This window comes from Oncorhynchus clarkii, chromosome 22, assembly GCF_045791955.1.
Source record: "Oncorhynchus clarkii lewisi isolate Uvic-CL-2024 chromosome 22, UVic_Ocla_1.0, whole genome shotgun sequence".
NCBI classification, from domain to species: Eukaryota; Metazoa; Chordata; class Actinopteri; order Salmoniformes; family Salmonidae; genus Oncorhynchus; species Oncorhynchus clarkii.
The window spans coordinates 52,823,191-52,841,825 of NC_092168.1; the positions used below are offsets into that span (position 1 = coordinate 52,823,191).

The window sequence follows — 18,635 nt, forward strand, 5'->3', positions numbered from 1 at the left end:
AGTAGCATACTGTAGCTGCCTCCTGTCCTGTATAGTAGCATATTGTACTTTAGCTGCTTGGTGTGATTTCAGCATTATCCTGTATAGTACTGTAGCTGCTTGGTGTGATTTTAGCATTATCCTCTATAGTACTGTGGCTGCTTGGTGTGATTCCAGCATTCTCCTGTATAGTACTGTAGCTGCTTGGTGTGAATCCAGCTTTACGCAGCATCACCACCACTATAGTCTAGCTGTAGTGACATCACTAATGCAGTGCTGAGAGCTAGGCTGGAGGCACAGTAGCGGACTGCAGAAGCTCTCTCCTCTCTCCCAGCCCCAGCCGACAGTGAGCTGTTTCCTTGCCTCGCTGTCTTCTCTCTCAGGATGGGGGAGTCTCTGCTGCTGGAGCCCAGCTTGGCTCAGACTCTGGCCGTCAGCGCAGCTAAAACCTCGAAGCTCTCTCTCTCTACATCCACCCAGCGTTCCCTTGCCGCCTGGATCAAAGACAACATCAGGAAGAAGGAGTGTTGCTTCTACGTCGACGATGACAGGTAAAGTAGGCTACGGTACAATGGGTTAGAGGAAAATACTGTACTGTACTATGCACTGGGTGATAGTGATAGGGGAAAAATCTATGCAGTTACGTATCAGGATATTATTTCTGACAATATATGGTATCGTATTGTTTGAGAATAATATTAGTTTTGAACTGGCTGGCTGTAGCTGCACCAAAACTCCAGTATTTTTCCTTCATAGCTTGTTCTCCATCTTATTTTTAAAAAGGGAGGCTTTTTACAATGTTATTTCCAATGACTGATGAAAACTAATGTGCTCATGGCTCGCTTGTCCCTCTGCAGCAGACATGTGGTGAGCAATATGTTTGGAACTCCAAATTGCGATAAAATCACAGTATCGAGTCACAATACATATACAGGGGTTGTATGTACAGTGGCCATCAGTAGGTATTCACACCCTTTGACCTTATCCACATTCAGTTGTTAAAGCCTGTATTTAAATGGATTACATTTAGATGTTTTGTCACTGGCCTACACACAATACACCAAAATGTCGAAGTGGAATTATGTTTTTAGAAATATTTACAAATTAATAAAAAATGTGAAGTTTAAATGTCTTGAGTCAATCAGTTTTCAAGCCCTTTGTTACAGCAAGCCAAAATGAAGTAAGGAGTAAGCATTTGTTTAACAAGTCACATAATTGCATGGACTCACTCTGTGTGCAATAATAGTGTTTAGCATTATTTTTTAAATGACTACCTCATCTCTATATCCCACACATACAATTATCTGTAAGGTCCCTCAGTCAAGCAGGGAATTTCAAACACAGATTCAACCACAAAGATGGGTCAACAACATGGTAGTTACTCCACAACCTAAATGACAGAGTGAAAAGAAAGACACCTGTACAGAATAATGTCACTAAAATAAAATTGCAAACAATGTGGCAAGCGATTAACTTTTTGTCCTGAATGCAAAGTGTTATGTTTGGGGCAAATTCAATACAACACATTACTGAATACCACTCTCCACTTTTGACTTAAATCTGCCTAAAAATCTATGGCAAGACCTGAAAATGGTTGCCTAGCAATGATCAATAAACAATTTCACAGAGCTTGAAGAATTTAGAAAATAAAAACTTACCCAGAAAGACACAGCTATAAATCACTGCCAAGGGTGATTGTAACATAGGAGGTTGAATACTTAAAGAAAATAGTGTTTATTTTTCATAAATGTTTTACAAATGTTAAAAATGTTCTTCCACTTTGACATTAGTCTTTTTTGTAAATTGTTAACAAAAATATAGATTTAAATCAATTTTTATCCCACTTTGTAACAAAACAAATACTTTTTGGAAAAGTCAATGGATGTGAATACTTTTTGAAGGCACAGTAGAAGTGTGAGAATCGTATACATATCGTATCGTGGGTTAGAGTTAGAGGATTATACTGTACACTGGGTTAGAGGTTTATAGTGTACACTGGGTTAGAGGATTATACTGTACACTGGGTTAGAGGATTATACTGTACACTGGGTTAGAGGATTATACTGTACACTGGGTTAGAGGTTTATAGTGTACACTGGGTTAGAGGATTATACTGTACACTGGGTTAGAGGATTATACTGTACACTGGGTTAAAGGATTGTACTGTACACTGGGTTAGAGGTTTATAGTGTACACTGGGTTAGAGGATTATACTGTACACTGGGTTAGAGGATTATACTGTACACTGGGTTAGAGGATTGTACTGTACACTGGGTTAGAGGTTTATAGTGTACACTGGGTTAGAGGATTATACTGTACACTGGGTTAGAGGATTATACTGTACACTGGGTTAGAGGATTATACTGTACACTGGGTTAGAGGTTTATAGTGTACACTGGGTTAGAGGATTATACTGTACACTGGGTTAGAGGATTATACTGTACACTGGGTTAGAGGATTATACTGTACACTGGGTCAGAGGATTATACTGTACACTGGGTTAGAGGATTATACTGTACTGTACACTGGGTTAGAGGATTATACTGTACACTGGGTTAGAGGATTATACTGTACACTGGGTTAGAGGATTATACTGTACACTGGGTTAGATGATTATACTGTACTGTACACTGGGTTAGAGGATTATACTGTAAACTAGGTTAGAGGATTATACTGTACACTGGGTTAGAGGATTGTACTATACACTGGGTTAGAGGATTGTACTGTACACTGGGTTAGAGGATTATACTGTACACTGGGTCAGAGGATTATACTGTACACTGGGTTAGAGGATTATACTGTACTGTACACTGGGTTAGAGGATTATACTGTACACTGGGTTAGAGGATTATACTGTACACTGGGTTAGAGGATTATACTGTACACTGGGTTAGAGGATTATACTGTACTGTACACTGGGTTAGAGGATTATACTGTAAACTGGGTTAGAGGATTATACTGTACAGTGGGTTAGAGGATTATACTGTACACTGGATTAGAGGATTATACTGTACACTGGGTTAGAGGATTATACTGTACACTGGGTTAGAGGATTATACTGTACACTGGGTTAGAGGATTATACTGTACACTGGGTTAGAGGATTATACTGTACTGTACACTGGGTTAGAGGATTATACTGTACACTGGGTTAGAGGATTATACTGTACACTGGGTTAGAGGATTATACTGTACACTGGGTTAGAGGATTATACTGTACACTGGGTTAGAGGATTATACTGTACACTGGGTTAGAGGATTATACTGTACACTGGGTTAGAGGATTATACTGTACAATGGGTTAGAGGATTATACTGTACACTGGGTTAGAGGATAATACTGTACACTGGGTTAGAGGATTATACTGTAAACTGGGTCGGAGGATTATACTGTACACTGGGTTAGAGGATTATACTGTACACTGGGTTAGAGGATTATACTGTACACTGTGTTAAAGGATTATACTGTACACTGGGTCGGAGGATTATACTGTACACTGGGTTAGAGGATTATACTGTACACTGGGTTAAAGGATTATACTGTACACTGGGTCGGAGGATTATACTGTACACTGGGTTAGAGGATTATACTGTACTGTACACTGGGTTAGAGGATTATACTGTAAACTGGGTTAGAGGATTATACTGTACACTGGGTTAAAGGATTATACTGTACACTGGGTTAGAGGATTATACTGTACTGTACACTGGGTTAGAGGATTATACTGTACTGTACACTGGGTTAGAGGTTTATAGTGTACACTGGGTTAGAGGATTATACTGTACACTGGGTTAGAGGATTATACTGTACACTGGGTTAGAGGATTATACTGCACACTGGGTTAGAAGATTATACTGTACACTGGATTAGAGGATTATACTGTACACTGGGTTAGAGGATTATACTGTACTGTACACTGGGTTTGAGGATTATACTGTCCTGTACACTGTGTTAGAGGATTGTACTGTACACTGGGTCAGAGGATTATACTGTACACTGGATTAGAGGATTATACTGTACACTATGTTGGAGGATTATACTGTACACTGTGTTAGAGGATTGTACTGTGCACTGGGTTAGAGGATTATACTGTACACTGGGTTAGAGGATTATACTGTACACTGGGTTAGAGGATTATACTGTACACTGGGTTAGAGGATTATACTGTACACTGGGTTAGAGGATTGTACTGTACACTGTGTTAGAGGATTGTACTGTGCACTGGGTTAGAGGATTGTACTGTACACTGGGTTAGAGGATTATACTGTACTATACACTGGGTTGGAGGATTATACTGTACACTGGGTTAGAGGATTATACTGTACTGTACACTGGGTTAGAGGATTATACTGTACACTGGGTTAGAGGATTATACTGTACAATGGGTTAGAGGATTATACTGTACACTGGGTTAGAGGATTATACTGTACTGTACACTGGGTTAGAGGATTATACTGTACACTGGGTTAGAGGATTATACTGTACAATGGGTTAGAGGATTATACTGTACACTGGGTTAGAGGATTATACTGTACACTGGGTTAGAGAATTATACTTTACACTGTGTTAGAGGATTATACTGTACACTGGGTTAGAGGATTATACTGTACAATGGGTTAGAGGATTATACTGTACACTGGGTTAGAGGATTATACTGTACACTGGGTTAGAGGATTATAATGTACACTGGGTTAGAGGATTATAATGTACACTGGGTTAGAGGATTGTACTGTACACTGGGTTAGAGGATTATACTGTACACTGGGTTAGAGGATTATAATGTACACTGGGTTAGAGGATTATAATGTACACTGGGTTAGAGGATTGTACTGTACACTGGGTTAGAGGATTATACTGTACACTGGGTTAGAGGATTATAATGTACACTGGGTTAGAGGATTATACTGTACACTGGGTTAAAGGATTATACTGTACTCTGGGTTAGAGGATTACACTGTACAGTGGGTTAGAGGATTATACTGTACACTGGGTTAGAAGATTATACTGTACACTGGGTTAGAGGATTATACTGTACACTGGGTTAGAGGATTATACTGTACACTGGGTTAGAGTATTATACTGTACACTGGGTTAGAGGATTATACTGTACTGTACACTGGGTTAGAGGATTATACTTTACACTGGGTTAGAGGATTATACTGTACACTGGGTTAGAGGATTATACTGTCCTGTACACTGGGTTAGAGGATTATACTGTACACTGGGTTAGAGGATTGTACTGTACACTGGATTAGAGGATTATACTGTACACTGGGTTAGAGGATTGTACTGTACACTGGGTTAGAGGATTGTACTGTACACTGCGTTAGAGGATTATACTCTACACTGGGTTAGAGGATTGTACTGTACACTGGGTTAGAGGATTATACTGTACTGTACACTGGGTTAGAGGATTATACTGTACACTGGGTTAGAGGATTAGAACTTGTTTTGGAATAGTTTTACTGTGTACATGCTTCCCTCTTTTCAGTCTGTCATTTAGGTCATTTAGACATTTCCACCTGACCTAATTAAAGTGTTCGGGCCCAGCTGTGCAAGTGGCCATGAATTAAAGATTCCACTAACTCCATGGGCCATTCTTCATGAATTAAAGGGTAATTCCACTAACTCCATGGGCCATTCTTCATGAATTAAAGGGTGATTCCACTAACTCCATGGGCCGTTCTTCATGAATTAAAGGGTAATTCCACTAACTCCATGGGCCATTCTACATGAATTAAAGGGTGATTCCACTAACTCCATTGGCCATTCTACATGAATTAAAGGGTGATTCCACTAACTCCATGGGCCATTCTTCATGAATTAAAGGGTAATTCCACTAACTCCATGGGCCATTCTTCATGAATTAAAGGGTAATTCCACTAACTCCATGGGCCGTTCTTCATGAATTAAAGGGTAATTCCACTAACTCCATGGGCCATTCTATAGCCAACCCGGAATGTGTTGAATTCCACACTCTTCAAAAGGCTCATCGCTCCATCTCCTCTGTCATCTCAGGGAGAGGAATTAGTTAGGCAACTGGCCAGTTTCTTTACCTGGATCTCCACTGATTTCGCACGGCTGTCTGTCCCAGGCATGGTCTTGGTAATATGGCCCACCGGCCAGGAAGCTTGAGGCAGTTAAGGGTCCACTATCATTACTACTTGGTCAGTGTCTAGGCTGGCCATTTCTCTCTGCCATTTCCCTCTGTGCTGTAGGCTTGGTAGGTAATCCCGAATGAATCGTGTCTAGAAATGGTCAGCCAAGATCTGGCTATGCCGCCACTGGCGTCTGCCTATGAGGTTAGTATCAGCATACATGGCTTGAGGAATTGAGGCGTCTCATCCAGAGCAGATTTGATCTGACTGGATCTGGGTCAGCGATGTCTGAAGAGAGATATCCCAAGGGTTTGGAGTTCAGTATCCCTTCCACCTTTATCAGGACAGTCTGCAAGACAGTTTCAGTGACAGTTTGATCCCTTGGGAAGACTCACAAGGCCGTCTCCCATGTTCCTCCAAAATGAGGAGCTCCTTGAGTGATGAATTTGAATGAAATTTTTGGTCCATCAGTTGATCCTGGAGGGTTGGTTCCATGGCTTGGAAGGCTTAATCCAACCTGGCATCTCCTGCCTTGAAGTTTGTGCCCCTGTCAGCCAGGATCTCCTAGGGTTTCCCCCATCAGGAGATAAACCGCCGTAGGGCCAAGAGGAAGGCTTCAGTATCCAAACTCTCCAGTAGGTCCGGGTGGACGCATCTAGTTGTCAAGCACTGGAAAAGAATGCCTCAGGTCTTCTCCACTTGACGACTTTGCTTGATCGTAAAAGGGCCTAAAGCAATCTACTCCTGTTGACCAGAAGGGGGGTTTGAGGAAGCGCAAGCGAGCAGGGGTCAAATCTGCCATTTTGGGCACAGTTGCTCCAGCCGCCATCTCTTACATTCCATGCAGGCGTATTGGTGGGGGCTCCTCGTCCTCCAAATATCCAGTACTTCCGCCTCATCTCCCCATAACTCTTGATGAGGAGGTTGGTAATAGGGAGTCTGGAGTCAAGAATAATTGGATGGATAGCATCGGGATCCAAGATTCCTGCTTGGTGCAGCCTCCCTCTGACTCTGGTCACTTTGAATATTTGGTCATACTCTGAGACAAAAGAGAGAAGACGCATGTCCTTCGCCACTTCTTTACCTGCTTTCAGCGCTTTAAGCTCCTCAGGGAAGCTGACTGATTGTGCATGCTGTAGGAGGAGTGTCCCTGCAGCGAGGGAGGTGGGTATGGAAGCCACCCCATCTGAGGTCTGGGTGGCGGCGATCAGATCCTGCAGTGTTTGGGATTGTGCTAGTGCCCTTCATTATTACAGTATACTCCTCTTAGCCATTGTACAGTATAATTGTAGAAAAGGCCAATCTCAGCAACAGTCTCTGGCGTAAAGAAGGTGTGAACGCAAGGAGGGTCATTAAAGGCTGAATCCCACGACCATGTACTTAAATAGAGAAGCCGGGGAGGAACCCGGAAGGGAGGAACCCAGGAGGAAGATCTCTCTCAAGAGCAAGAACATTAAATTCCAGCCCTACTGCGCCTATTGCATAGTACATTGGTTTAGATTATTCTACTTTTCTGTACACTGGGTTAGAGGATTAAACTGTACTGTATTTGTATTTATTATGGATCCCCACCTGCCAAGGTAGCAGGTACTCTTCCTGGGGTTTATTATGGATCCTCATTAGTTCCTGCCAAGGCAGCAGCTACTCTTCCTGGGGTCCGGCAAAATTAAGCCAGTTATACAATTTTAAAATCATTGCAATACATTATTTACAGAATTCACGACACACTAAGTGTGTGCCCTCAGGCCCATACTCCACTATCACATATCTGCAACACAAAATCCATGTGTACGTGTGCGTATTGTCGTGGAAATTCTAATCAAGTAAGGGAGAAGAGTCTTTCAATTTCTTCAAACAATCAACCTTTAAGTATCAATTAATTATATTATTTCCAAGATGGCGTAGCAGTGCAGACGTGGTTTGTCGTCCTCTCTTTTACTTTTTGTATTTTTTCGTCTTTTTTGTATATATTTCAATTTATTTTCAATCTCTCACTATTTTAAATTAACCCTAACCCTCACTCAATGAGACATGGATCTGCTATTTCTTTTAGACCTTATAGCCAGAACCTCCATCAGAAGCTAACCAGCTAATTAGCTACTAGCTATTTAGTCATTGTTAGCCACTGCTAGTGGTCTTTACCTTCTGCACAGGCACCAACCCTTTTTTTTTGCCTGGATAATACCTAACAGCCTCGGACTGTTTTTCTCCACTATAACGCCTAGCTAGCTGCCACCGAGTGACCCAGCCCCTAAGCTAGCCCTGAGCCAGGCCCACCTCCCAGCCAACTCTGTGATCACCCGGCTACCCAGCCGATGCCTCCCGAACACGGCTACTCCACCGGATACTTGCCGTAAGCTCTGGACCTTTGCAACGCCTCATCGCTGCTAGCTAGCTGCTACCGAGTGGCTATAGTGGCTAATGCTCCTGCCCCGAAGCTAGCACCAGTTAGCCGTGAGCCAGGCGCATCTAGTAAACTAAATTACTACAACTACAATACCTCTTTCGTCATCTGGCCCGGCCCCTCTGTCAACACAACGCCCCGCCGTACCACCACGACTGGTCCGCAGACGTAAGTCCATCCATTGTGCCCTCAACCGGCCGTTGCCAGACGTCGGAGCAGACGCTTCTAATTACCCCGGCCTGCTAACTTTAAACGCTGTGTCTCCCGCATGCTAGCGTAGTAACGAGTACGCCGCGGCTTCCCTGCTCCATCAATTGCTGTTCACTGGACCCTATGATCACTTGGCTACATAGCTGATGCCTACTGGACTGTTCATTAATCACGGTACTCCTTTCTGTTTATTCCTTGTTTATCTGTCGGCCCCAGCCGCGAACTCAGGCCCTGTGTGTAGTTAACCGACCCTCTCTGCCCATTCACTGCCATTTTACCTGTTGTTGTCTTAGCTGATTTAGCTGATGTTGTCTCACCTGTTGTTGTCTTAGCTAGCTCTCCCAATCAACACCTGTGATTGCTTTATGCCTCGCTTTATGTCTCTCTCAAATGTCAATATGCCTTGTATACTGTTGTTTAGGATAGTTATCATTGTTTTAGTTCCCAGTGGAGCCCCTAGTCCCTGTCTACATGCTTCAGATTCCTCCTTTGTCCCACCCCACACATGTGGTGACCTCACTTAGTATAACCAGCATGTCCAGAGATGCAACACTCAGTGCCTGGGCTTACCTCCACTATACCCGCACCCCACCATACCCCTGTCTGCACATTATGCCCTGAATCTATTCTATCACGTCCAGAAATCTGCTCCTTTTATTCTCTGTCCCCAACACATGAGACGACCAGTTTTGATAGCCTTTAGCCGTACCCTCATCCTACTCCTCCTCTGCTCCTCGGGTGATGTGGAGGTAAATCCAGGCCCTGTGTGTCCCCAGGTGCTCTCATTTGTTGAACCAAAAAGCCTTGGTTTCATACATGTCAACATCAGAAGCCTCCTCCCTAAGTTTGTTTTACTCACTGCTTTAGCACATTCTGCCAACCCTGATGTCCTTTCCATGTCTGAATCCTGGCTTAGGAAGGCCACCAAAAATCCTGAGATTTCCATACCAAACTACAACATTTTCATCAAGATAGAACTGCCAAAGGGGCAGGAGTTGCAATATACTGCAGAGATAGCTTGCACAGTTGCCGCCTGTTATAGACCCCCCTCAGGTCCCAGCTGTGCCCTGGTCACCATATGTGAATGGATTGCCTCTCATCTATCTTCAGAGTTTGTTCTGTTAGGTGAACTAAACTGGGATATGCTTAACACCCCGGCAGTCCTACAATCTAAGCTAGATGCCCTGAATCTCACACAAATCATCAAGGAACCCACCAGGTACAACCGTAATCTGTAAACATGGGCACCCTCATAGATATTATCCTGACCAACTTGCCCTCCAAATACACCTCTGCTGTTTTCAATCAGGATCTCAGCGATCACTGCCTCATTGCCTGTATCCCGTATGGGTCCATGGTCAAACGACCACCCCTCATCACTGTCAAACGCTCCCTAAAACACTTCTGCGAGCAGGCCTTTCTAATCGACCTGGCCTGGGTATCCTGGAAGGATATTGACCTCATCCCGTCAGTTGAGGATGCCTAATCGTTCTTTAAAAGTAATTTCCTCACCATCTTAAATAAGCATGCACCTTTTAAGAAATGTAGAACTAAGAACAGATATAGCCCTTGGTTCACCCCAGAACTGACTGCCCTTGACCAGCACAAAAACATCCTGAGGTGGTCTACACTAGCATCGAATAGTCCCCGCAACATGCAACTGTTCAGCGAAGTCAGGAACCAACACAATCAGTATTGTAAAGCAAAGGCTAGCTTTTTCAAACAGAAATTTGCATCCAGTAGCTCTAACTTCAAAAAGTTTTGGGACACTAAAGTCCATGGAGAACAAGAGTATCTCCTCCCAGCTGTCCACTGCACTGAGGCTAGGTAACACTGCCGCCACTGATAAATCCATGATAATCGAACATTTCAATAAGCATTTCTCTACGGCTGGCCATGCTTTCCTCCTGGCTACCCCAGCCCCGGCCAACAGCCCCCCCCCCCCCCCCCCGCAGCTACTAGCGGAAGAATCTTAACCTAAGTGGTTGTTGGCTAAATATCAACCTACACATTCTCACTGTTCTATAATGACTACTTCTCTAATGAATGGTTCTGTAATGACTGCTTCTATTATGAATGGTTCTATATTGACTGGTTCTTTAATGACTGGTTATATTTTGAATGGTTATATGATGTCGGGTTCTATAATGACTGGTTCTATAATGACTGGTTCTTTAATGACTTGTTCTCTAATGACTTGTTCTCTAATGACATGTTCTGTAATCACTGGTTCTATAATGACTGCTTCTATAATGAATGGTTCTGTAATGACTGGTTCTATAAATACTGGATCTCAAATGACTGGTTCTATAATGACTGTTTCTGTAATGACTGCTTCTCTAATGAATGGTTCCATAATGAATGGTTCTATAATGACTGGTTCTATTATGAATGGTTCTATAGTGACAGGTTATTTAATGACTGGTTCTCTAATGAATGGTTGTGTAATGACTGGTTCTATAATGACTGGTTCTATAATCACTGGTTCTATAATGACTGGTTCTATAATCACGGGTTCTAAAATGACTGGTTCTATTATGAATGGTTCTATATTGACTGGTTCTTTAATGACTGGTTCTCTAATGAATGGTTCTGTCATGACTGGTTCTATAATGAATGGTTCTATAATGACATGTTCTACAATGACTGGTTCTTTAATGACTGGTTCTCTAATGACTACTTCTATCATGACTGGTTCTATCATGATTGGTTCTATAATGACTGGTTCTATAATGAATGGTTTTCTAATGACTGGTTCTATTATGAATGGTTCTATATTGACTGGTTCTTTAATGACTGGTTCTCTAATGAATGGTTGTGTAATGACTGGTTTTATAATGACTGGTTCTATAATCACTGGTTCTATAATGACTGGTTCTATAATGACTGGTTCTATTATGAATGGTTCTATAGTGACTGGTTATTTAATGACTGGTTCTCTAATGACTTGTTCTTTAATGAATGGTTCTATTATGAATGGTTCTATAATGACTGTTTCTATTATGAATGGTTCTATAGTGACTGGTTCTTTAATGACTGGTTCTCTAATGAATGGTTGTGTAATGACTGGTTCTATAATGACTGGTTCTATAATCACTGGTTCTATAATGACTGGTTCTATAATCACTGGTTCTAAAATGACTGGTTCTATTATGAATGGTTCTATATTGACTGGTTCTTTAATGACTGGTTCTCTAATGAATGGTTGTGTAATGACTGGTTCTATAATGAATGGTTGTGTAATGACTGGTTCTATCATGACTGGTTCTATAATGAATGGTTCTATAATGACATGTTCTACAATGACTGGTTCTTTAATGACTGGTTCTCTAATGACTACTTCTATCATGACTGGTTCTATCATGATTGGTTCTATAATGACTGGTTCTCTAATGAATGGTTGTGTAATGACTGGTTCTATAATGACTGGTTCTATAATCACTGGTTCTATAATGACTGGTTCTATAATCACGGGTTCTAAAATGACTGGTTCTATTATGAATGGTTCTATATTGACTGGTTCTTTAATGACTGGTTCTCTAATGAATGGTTCTGTCATGACTGGTTCTATAATGAATGTTTCTATAATGACATGTTCTACAATGACTGGTTCTTTAATGACTGGTTCTCTAATGACTACTTCTATCATGACTGGTTCTATCATGATTGGTTCTATAATGACTGGTTCTATAATGACTGGTTTTCTAATGACTGGTTCTATTATGAATGGTTCTATATTGACTGGTTCTTTAATGACTGGTTCTCTAATGAATGGTTGTGTAATGACTGGTTTATAATGACTGGTTCTATAATGACTGGTTCTATAATGACTGGTTCTATAATGACTGGTTCTATTATGAATGGTTCTATAGTGACTGGTTATTTAATGACTGGTTCTCTAATGACTTGTTCTTTAATGAATGGTTCTATTATGACTGGTTCTATAATGACTGGTTCTTTAATGACTTGTTCTCTAATGACTTGTTCTCTAATGACATGTTCTGTAATCACTGGTTCTATAATGACTGCTTCTATAATGAATGGTTCTGTAATGACTGGTTCTATAAATACTGGATCTCAAATGACTGGTTCTATAATGACTGTTTCTGTAATGACTGCTTCTCTAATGAATGGTTCCATAATGAATGGTTCTATAATGACTGGTTCTATTATGAATGGTTCTATAGTGACTGGGTATTTAATGACTGGTTCTCTAATGACTTGTTCTTTAATGAATGGTTCTATTATGACTGGTTCTATAATGACTGGTTCTTTAATGACTTGTTCTCTAATGACTTGTTCTCTAATGACATGTTCTGTAATCACTGGTTCTATAATGACTGGTTCTATAATCACTGGTTCTATAATGACTGGTTCTATAATCACGGGTTCTAAAATGACTGGTTCTATTATGAATGGTTCTATATTGACTGGTTCTTTAATGACTGGTTCTCTAATGAATGGTTCTGTCATGACTGGTTCTATAATGAATGGTTCTATAATGACATGTTCTACAATGACTGGTTCTTTAATGACTGGTTCTCTAATGACTACTTCTATCATGACTGGTTCTATCATGATTGGTTCTATAATGACTGGTTCTATAATGAATGGTTTTCTAATGACTGGTTCTATTATGAATGGTTCTATATTGACTGGTTCTTTAATGACTGGTTCTCTAATGAATGGTTGTGTAATGACTGGTTTTATAATGACTGGTTCTATAATCACTGGTTCTATAATGACTGGTTCTATAATGACTGGTTCTATTATGAATGGTTCTATATTGACTGGTTCTTTAATGACTGGTTCTCTAATGAATGGTTCTGTCATGACTGGTTCTATAATGAATGGTTCTATAATGACATGTTCTACAATGACTGGTTCTTTAATGACTGGTTCTCTAATGACTACTTCTATCATGACTGGTTCTATCATGATTGGTTCTATAATGACTGGTTCTATAATGACTGGTTTTCTAATGACTGGTTCTATTATGAATGGTTCTATATTGACTGGTTCTTTAATGACTGGTTCTCTAATGAATGGTTGTGTAATGACTGGTTTATAATGACTGGTTCTATAATGACTGGTTCTATAATGACTGGTTCTATAATGACTGGTTCTATTATGAATGGTTCTATAGTGACTGGTTATTTAATGACTGGTTCTCTAATGACTTGTTCTTTAATGAATGGTTCTATTATGACTGGTTCTATAATGACTGGTTCTTTAATGACATGTTCTCTAATGACTTGTTCTCTAATGACATGTTCTGTAATCACTGGTTCTATAATGACTGCTTCTATAATGAATGGTTCTGTAATGACTGGTTCTATAAATACTGGATCTCAAATGACTGGTTCTATAATGACTGTTTCTGTAATGACTGCTTCTCTAATGAATGGTTCCATAATGAATGGTTCTATAATGACTGGTTCTATTATGAATGGTCTATAGTGACTGGTTATTTAATGACTGGTTCTCTAATGACTTGTTCTTTAATGAATGGTTCTATTATGACTGGTTCTATAATGACTGGTTCTTTAATGACTTGTTCTCTAATGACTTGTTCTCTAATGACATGTTCTGTAATCACTGGTTCTATAATGACTGGTTCTATAATCACTGGTTCTATAATGACTGGTTCTATAATCACGGGTTCTAAAATGACTGGTTCTATTATGAATGGTTCTATATTGACTGGTTCTTTAATGACTGGTTCTCTAATGAATGGTTCTGTCATGACTGGTTCTATAATGAATGGTTCTATAATGACATGTTCTACAATGACTGGTTCTTTAATGACTGGTTCTCTAATGACTACTTCTATCATGACTGGTTCTATCATGATTGGTTCTATAATGACTGGTTCTATAATGACTGGTTTTCTAATGACTGGTTCTATTATGAATGGTTCTATATTGACTGGTTCTTTAATGACTGGTTCTCTAATGAATGGTTGTGTAATGACTGGTTTTATAATGACTGGTTCTATAATCACTGGTTCTATAATGACTGGTTCTATAATGACTGGTTCTATTATGAATGGTTCTATAGTGACTGGTTATTTAATGACTGGTTCTCTAATGACTTGTTCTTTAATGAATGGTTCTATTATGAATGGTTCTATAATGACTGTTTCTATTATGAATGGTTCTATAGTGACTGGTTCTTTAATGACTGGTTCTCTAATGAATGGTTGTGTAATGACTGGTTCTATAATGACTGGTTCTATAATCACTGGTTCTATAATGACTGGTTCTATAATCACTGGTTCTAAAATGACTGGTTCTATTATGAATGGTTCTATATTGACTGGTTCTTTAATGACTGGTTCTCTAATGACTACTTCTATCATGACTGGTTCTATCATGATTGGTTCTATAATGACTGGTTCTCTAATGAATGGTTGTGTAATGACTGGTTCTATAATGACTGGTTCTATAATCACTGGTTCTATAATGACTGGTTCTATAATCACGGGTTCTAAAATGACTGGTTCTATTATGAATGGTTCTATATTGACTGGTTCTTTAATGACTGGTTCTCTAATGAATGGTTCTGTCATGACTGGTTCTATAATGAATGTTTCTATAATGACATGTTCTACAATGACTGGTTCTTTAATGACTGGTTCTCTAATGACTACTTCTATCATGACTGGTTCTATCATGATTGGTTCTATAATGACTGGTTCTATAATGACTGGTTTTCTAATGACTGGTTCTATTATGAATGGTTCTATATTGACTGGTTCTTTAATGTCTGGTTCTCTAATGAATGGTTGTGTAATGACTGGTTTATAATGACTGGTTCTATAATGACTGGTTCTATAATGACTGGTTCTATAATGACTGGTTCTATTATGAATGGTTCTATAGTGACTGGTTATTTAATGACTGGTTCTCTAATGACTTGTTCTTTAATGAATGGTTCTATTATGACTGGTTCTATAATGACTGGTTCTTTAATGACTTGTTCTCTAATGACTTGTTCTCTAATGACATGTTCTGTAATCACTGGTTCTATAATGACTGCTTCTATAATGAATGGTTCTGTAATGACTGGTTCTATAAATACTGGATCTCAAATGACTGGTTCTATAATGACTGTTTCTGTAATGACTGCTTCTCTAATGACTGGTTCCATAATGAATGGTTCTATAATGACTGGTTCTATTATGAATGGTTCTATAGTGACTGGGTATTTAATGACTGGTTCTCTAATGACTTGTTCTTTAATGAATGGTTCTATTATGACTGGTTCTATAATGACTGGTTCTTTAATGACTTGTTCTCTAATGACTTGTTCTCTAATGACATGTTCTGTAATCACTGGTTCTATAATGACTGGTTCTATAATCACTGGTTCTATAATGACTGGTTCTATAATCACGGGTTCTAAAATGACTGGTTCTATTATGAATGGTTCTATATTGACTGGTTCTTTAATGACTGGTTCTCTAATGAATGGTTCTGTCATGACTGGTTCTATAATGAATGGTTCTATAATGACATGTTCTACAATGACTGGTTCTTTAATGACTGGTTCTCTAATGACTACTTCTATCATGACTGGTTCTATCATGATTGGTTCTATAATGACTGGTTCTATAATGAATGGTTTTCTAATGACTGGTTCTATTATGAATGGTTCTATATTGACTGGTTCTTTAATGACTGGTTCTCTAATGAATGGTTGTGTAATGACTGGTTTTATAATGACTGGTTCTATAATCACTGGTTCTATAATGACTGGTTCTATAATGACTGGTTCTATTATGAATGGTTCTATATTGACTGGTTCTTTAATGACTGGTTCTCTAATGAATGGTTCTGTCATGACTGGTTCTATAATGAATGGTTCTATAATGACATGTTCTACAATGACTGGTTCTTTAATGACTGGTTCTCTAATGACTACTTCTATCATGACTGGTTCTATCATGATTGGTTCTATAATGACTGGTTCTATAATGACTGGTTTTCTAATGACTGGTTCTATTATGAATGGTTCTATATTGACTGGTTCTTTAATGACTGGTTCTCTAATGAATGGTTGTGTAATGACTGGTTTATAATGACTGGTTTATAATGACTGGTTCTATAATGACTGGTTCTATAATGACTGGTTCTATAATGACTGGTTCTATTATGAATGGTTCTATAGTGACTGGTTATTTAATGACTGGTTCTCTAATGACTTGTTCTTTAATGAATGGTTCTATTATGAATGGTTCTATAATGACTGTTTCTATTATGAATGGTTCTATAGTGACTGGTTCTTTAATGACTGGTTCTCTAATGAATGGTTGTGTAATGACTGGTTCTATAATGACTGGTTCTATAATCACTGGTTCTATAATGACTGGTTCTATAATCACTGGTTCTAAAATGACTGGTTCTATTATGAATGGTTCTATATTGACTGGTTCTTTAATGACTGGTTCTCTAATGACTACTTCTATCATGACTGGTTCTATCATGATTGGTTCTATAATGACTGGTTCTCTAATGAATGGTTGTGTAATGACTGGTTCTATAATGACTGGTTCTATAATCACTGGTTCTATAATGACTGGTTCTATAATCACGGGTTCTAAAATGACTGGTTCTATTATGAATGGTTCTATATTGACTGGTTCTTTAATGACTGGTTCTCTAATGAATGGTTCTGTCTTGACTGGTTCTATAATGAATGTTTCTATAATGACATGTTCTACAATGACTGGTTCTTTAATGACTGGTTCTCTAATGACTACTTCTATCATGACTGGTTCTATCATGATTGGTTCTATAATGACTGGTTCTATAATGACTGGTTTTCTAATGACTGGTTCTATTATGAATGGTTCTATATTGACTGATTCTTTAATGACTGGTTCTCTAATGAATGGTTGTGTAATGACTGGTTTATAATGACTGGTTCTATAATGACTGGTTCTATAATGACTGGTTCTATAATGACTGGTTCTATTATGAATGGTTCTATAGTGACTGGTTATTTAATGACTGGTTCTCTAATGACTTGTTCTTTAATGAATGGTTCTATTATGACTGGTTCTATAATGACTGGTTCTTTAATGACTTGTTCTCTAATGACTTGTTCTCTAATGACATGTTCTGTAATCACTGGTTCTATAATGACTGCTTCTATAATGAATGGTTCTGTAATGACTGGTTCTATAAATACTGGATCTCAAATGACTGGTTCTATAATGACTGTTTCTGTAATGACTGCTTCTCTAATGAATGGTTCCATAATGAATGGTTCTATAATGACTGGTTCTATTATGAATGGTTCTATAGTGACTGGGTATTTAATGACTGGTTCTCTAATGACTTGTTCTTTAATGAATGGTTCTATTATGACTGGTTCTATAATGACTGGTTCTTTAATGACTTGTTCTCTAATGACTTGTTCTCTAATGACATGTTCTGTAATCACTGGTTCTATAATGACTGGTTCTATAATCACTGGTTCTATAATGACTGGTTCTATAATCACGGGTTCTAAAATGACTGGTTCTATTATGAATGGTTCTATATTGACTGGTTCTTTAATGACTGGTTCTCTAATGAATGGTTCTGTCATGACTGGTTCTATAATGAATGGTTCTATAATGACATGTTCTACAATGACTGGTTCTTTAATGACTGGCTCTCTAATGACTACTTCTATCATGACTGGTTCTATCATGATTGGTTCTATAATGACTGGTTCTATAATGAATGGTTTTCTAATGACTGGTTCTATTATGAATGGTTCTATATTGACTGGTTCTTTAATGACTGGTTCTCTAATGAATGGTTGTGTAATGACTGGTTTTATAATGACTGGTTCTATAATCACTGGTTCTATAATGACTGGTTCTATAATGACTGGTTCTATTATGAATGGTTCTATATTGACTGGTTCTTTAATGACTGGTTCTCTAATGAA

The 18,635-nt window shown here is 39.0% G+C and overlaps 1 protein-coding gene across 1 annotated transcript in view; it reads left to right on the forward strand.

Moving 5' to 3' along the window:
• Window positions 1-363: 363 nt before the first annotated feature.
• The window catches only part of LOC139380404 (transient receptor potential cation channel, subfamily M, member 2), a 79,495-nt gene continuing 61,223 nt past the window's right edge, over window positions 364-18,635 (forward strand). The window contains exon 1 of the mRNA XM_071123045.1: window positions 364-530. Within this exon, the coding sequence (XP_070979146.1) occupies window positions 364-530 (167 nt within the window). The remainder of the gene's footprint in view (window positions 531-18,635) is intronic.